The sequence below is a fragment of the Triticum aestivum genome, unplaced genomic scaffold (genome assembly GCF_018294505.1).
Source record: "Triticum aestivum cultivar Chinese Spring unplaced genomic scaffold, IWGSC CS RefSeq v2.1 scaffold330748, whole genome shotgun sequence".
NCBI lineage: Eukaryota > Viridiplantae > Streptophyta > Magnoliopsida > Poales > Poaceae > Triticum > Triticum aestivum.
The window spans coordinates 1-3,729 of record NW_025239959.1 but is presented as its reverse complement, the minus strand read 5'-3'; the positions used below and the strand labels follow the sequence as shown (position 1 = coordinate 3,729).

General features: G+C 47.3%; 1 protein-coding gene across 1 annotated transcript; it reads left to right on the top strand.

Annotated features, from left to right (window-relative positions):
* Positions 1-1,420: 1,420 nt before the first annotated feature.
* LOC123176762 (mitochondrial metalloendopeptidase OMA1-like) lies at positions 1,421-3,206 on the top strand. The gene is made up of 3 exons (XM_044590829.1): positions 1,421-2,077; positions 2,541-2,671; positions 2,825-3,206. Exons 1-3 carry the CDS (start codon positions 1,421-1,423, stop codon positions 3,069-3,071), a joined length of 1,035 nt encoding a protein of 344 aa, XP_044446764.1. The 3' UTR covers positions 3,072-3,206.
* Positions 3,207-3,729: the final 523 nt, after the last annotated feature.

The window sequence follows — 3,729 nt, the reverse complement described above, 5'->3', positions numbered from 1 at the left end:
AAAAAAAACAAAAATCTCAGCTCCTGCCAGCTAATGACGCGTGTATGCCTTTTGGTCATGGTTGGTGCTACCAACCGAGACCAAAGGCCCTCCTGCCTGGGCTCGTCGCAGCGGCCACGTGGAGGCCCATCTGTCCCGGTTGTTGTAAGAACCGGGACTAAAGGTTTAGGGCTTTAGTACCGACCCTTTAGTCCCGGTTCCCCAACCGGGACAAATGGGCCTTACGAACCGGGACAAATGGCCCTTTTTCTACTAGTGTCATATCGTCATAGTGCTTAGACAATGCCCTACGCCGGTAGCTTCATCGTCACTGTCATCACGCCGTCGTGCTGACGAAGCTCTCCCTCGACACACAGCTGGATCGAGAGTGCGTGGGACGTCACCGAGCTGAACGTGTGCATATCGTGGAGGTGCCGTACTTTCAATACTAGGATCAGTCGGGTCGTGAAGACGTACAACTACATGAACCACGTTGTCATAACGCTTCCGCTTTCGGTCTACGAGGGTATGTAGACAACACTCTCCCCTCTCGTTGCTATGCATCATCATGATAGATCTTGCGTATGCCTAGGAATTTTTTTGAAATTACTGCGTTCCACAACCGGCGCTAAGCGTTGGGCGACTCCCGTATTTTCCCCTCTGCTACTCGCGTGCGTTGGTGGAAGATTTGGGACGAGAGAGGGGGGTCTGACGGCTAGTGGTGGCCAGATCCAACGGACAAGGTGCGACCGCTCCAAAGTGTCGGCGCAGATCACTCTCCTATCTTTTTTCTTTTTTGTGTCTCCTGTACCGTGAATTAACCATGTCATATGGTACCACATGACATATGTGGTAAGCAATTCAAATAATTCAAAAAAAAACGTGTCGTATGCTACCGGGTGGCTAGCCCGGTTAGCAATTTCATACCTGGAAATTGATATATGCAAAAAACAAAATAGTGCCATAATCTATTCTAAAAAAACGTGTCATATAGTAGCACGTAAGTGAATCAATTTATGGTTGGATGATTAGAGGGACATTGCTATCCCGAGCTCACCAGAGTTCAAGTCCTGGTCCTCGCGTTATTCCTGAATTTATTTAAGGATTTTCAACGATGCGCTTTCAGTGAGAAGAGACATTCTCGTCAACGACGAGACGTCTACGGCGACCTCGTAAATCTAAAAATCATATTCCGGCTCAGTCTTTGCTCATAGGGGTAGGGTGTGCGTGTGTGCATTCGTGGGGGTGCATGTATCCGCGTAGGTATAAACGCTTGCGTCTGTTAAAAAATGCTATCACGTAAAAAAACAACTAGGCATCTCGATCATTTAGGGCTTATCAGTGTTAAAAAAAAGAAAGAATAGATCTCCGATGATCCATAGCTAGCACGGCACGTGTATATTAAACCCATAGCAGCATACCGAGATCGAAAAGGACGAAGATGCCGAGGAACATCCCCCGCCGCCTCCTACTCTGCACCAATAATCTCCATTGCCGTCTGGGGGCAGTACAGCGACGATTCTTCTCCCACTCCGACCACGTCAAACGGCCACCACCATCACCGCCAGAGGCCCCGCCGTGGCACCACGACCCGCGGAAGGTGGCCGCGGCGACGGCCCTAGCGACGGGCGTGGCCGCAATCGCTGTGCGCCTCAAGTACGGCGAGAGGGCGCCCTTCAGCGGCCGCACCCATCTGGCGCTGTTCTCCCACGAAGAGGCGCGCGAGCGCGACGAGGCCGAATTTGCCAAGTTCAAGAAAGAGCACGCCTCCAGGATCCTCGGCCCACGCCATCCCGACACCGTCCGTGTCCGCGGCATCGCCCTCGACATGGTCCGCGCTGCCCACCATGGCCTCGCCGTCAGGCAGCTGCACGTCGCCAAGCAGGCCAAGCCGCGCTCCGATGAGCTGCAGTGGATGGATGGGCTCCACTGGGAGGTAATCGTCGTCAGAGACGACGAGATCAATGGAGACTCCTTCCTGCGTGACGGAAAGAAGGGTGCAGAGACCTTCGCCGGTGCCGGAAAAATCGTAGTCTACACTGCATTACTCCACCCCCAAAGGAGTGAGGCCGAGATCGCCTTCACGCTCGCGCATGAGGTAGCCACACATATAACTTCCTACAAATTAAAGTGCTTAATTAGTCAAACTTATTTTAACTGTTATTGTATTTTCACTGGTAGTGCAAATTCCTCCAAAAAATACATATGAAAATTAAGCAACCTTTAGAGATATATACAAACATATTGCAGACCATATCGCCTTCTAAAACGCCATCACTATTTACAAGCTATCACAAAGTTTGATTGAGTTTTCTTTTTGCCAAAATTGGTATATGATGAAAATATATTTTATCATGAATCTAATGTGATGGCATAAATATTGGTGTATTATTGTATAAATACGGTCAAACATAAAAATGTGTGTTGAGGGGAGAATGTCTGCAGATATACGGTCAAACCTTTAGAGATATATACTAATCATGTATGCATGTCTTGTTCTTGCTGGTTTTTCACCAGGCATTCATTAATTGGCGCTGCCCTTGTTTTTGTTGTACATATAGGTTGGGCACGTTATTGCAAGGCACTCGTCAGGGATAATCCACTGGTTAAGTTCGATCATTGAAAAAGTGCCGATCTTGTTCCTCCTCGTATTGCCCTTCATGTTTCCCGTATTTGCGCCCTTCAAGCGAAGGTTATTTATGCTTCATCTCCATGACATTAATTGTTCATAAATCATGCAGAATATTTGTCTAACCTCTTATCATAAATCTCCATCTCCATCACATTAAGTGTTCATATATATCTTCATGATATGTTACCCTACATATATGTGTTTGATATTTAGGTGTGAGTTAGAAGCGGACCACATTGGAATCCTGCTGCTCGCTGCTGCTGGAGTTGATCCGGTCATAGCCGTTCAGGTCATGCAGGAGAATGCCATGCTGAGAGGAGAATCTACATTGCAAGAATGCCTCTCTTACTTCAAGTTCCAATCTTCTGCTAAGAAAAGATGGCAGTTTTTGTCACAGCCCAAGGTTTTCCTGGAGGCGCTGGAATTATACAAACAAGTAACGAGTCACGCACAAGGTTGATTAAATTATCATGGAATCATGACATGTTGTTGACACGTATATAGTATATACTACATACAAACTTTTATAATTACTAGGAAAATTGCCCGTGCATTGCAACGGGAAATACATTAGTAAAACACTACCATCTCAGCGGAAGCAGCCAAGAAAGTAAAAATGAAAGATTATGTATGGTTTTACCTCTTTGTCGCGTCCTAGTTGACGCCGTTCTTGCACTGCATTGCATTCATCATTACCCTCCACAATAGCTTCTCCATGAACCTCGGTGGTCTACTATCACCGACAAGGGGTGGTAGCCTTGGTGAGCACTTGGCCTACATAAAGCCAAGCATGATCGAGAAATTCCATGAGGCACCTGCAACGTCGCCCCCAGCCTCTGACTCTTTCTTTACATAATGATTTGGTCTAAGGGGACACACGAGCATGCAACAATGCTAGGAGGCGGCCCGATTCGGCCTAGGGGAGACGTGAAGGTTCCAATATAGAGCTTTGCAAATGAATCAGGGTTGGACTGACAAAATTTGGGAATGTCGAATATTGACATGGGATATAATATTGAGCAGCGTATGACGACAACCAAACACCGATGCGCCAACTGCTCACAGGAAATGAGTCATGGTCTTGTATATACTGTAGGGATTGCGAGGACTTGGGTTGA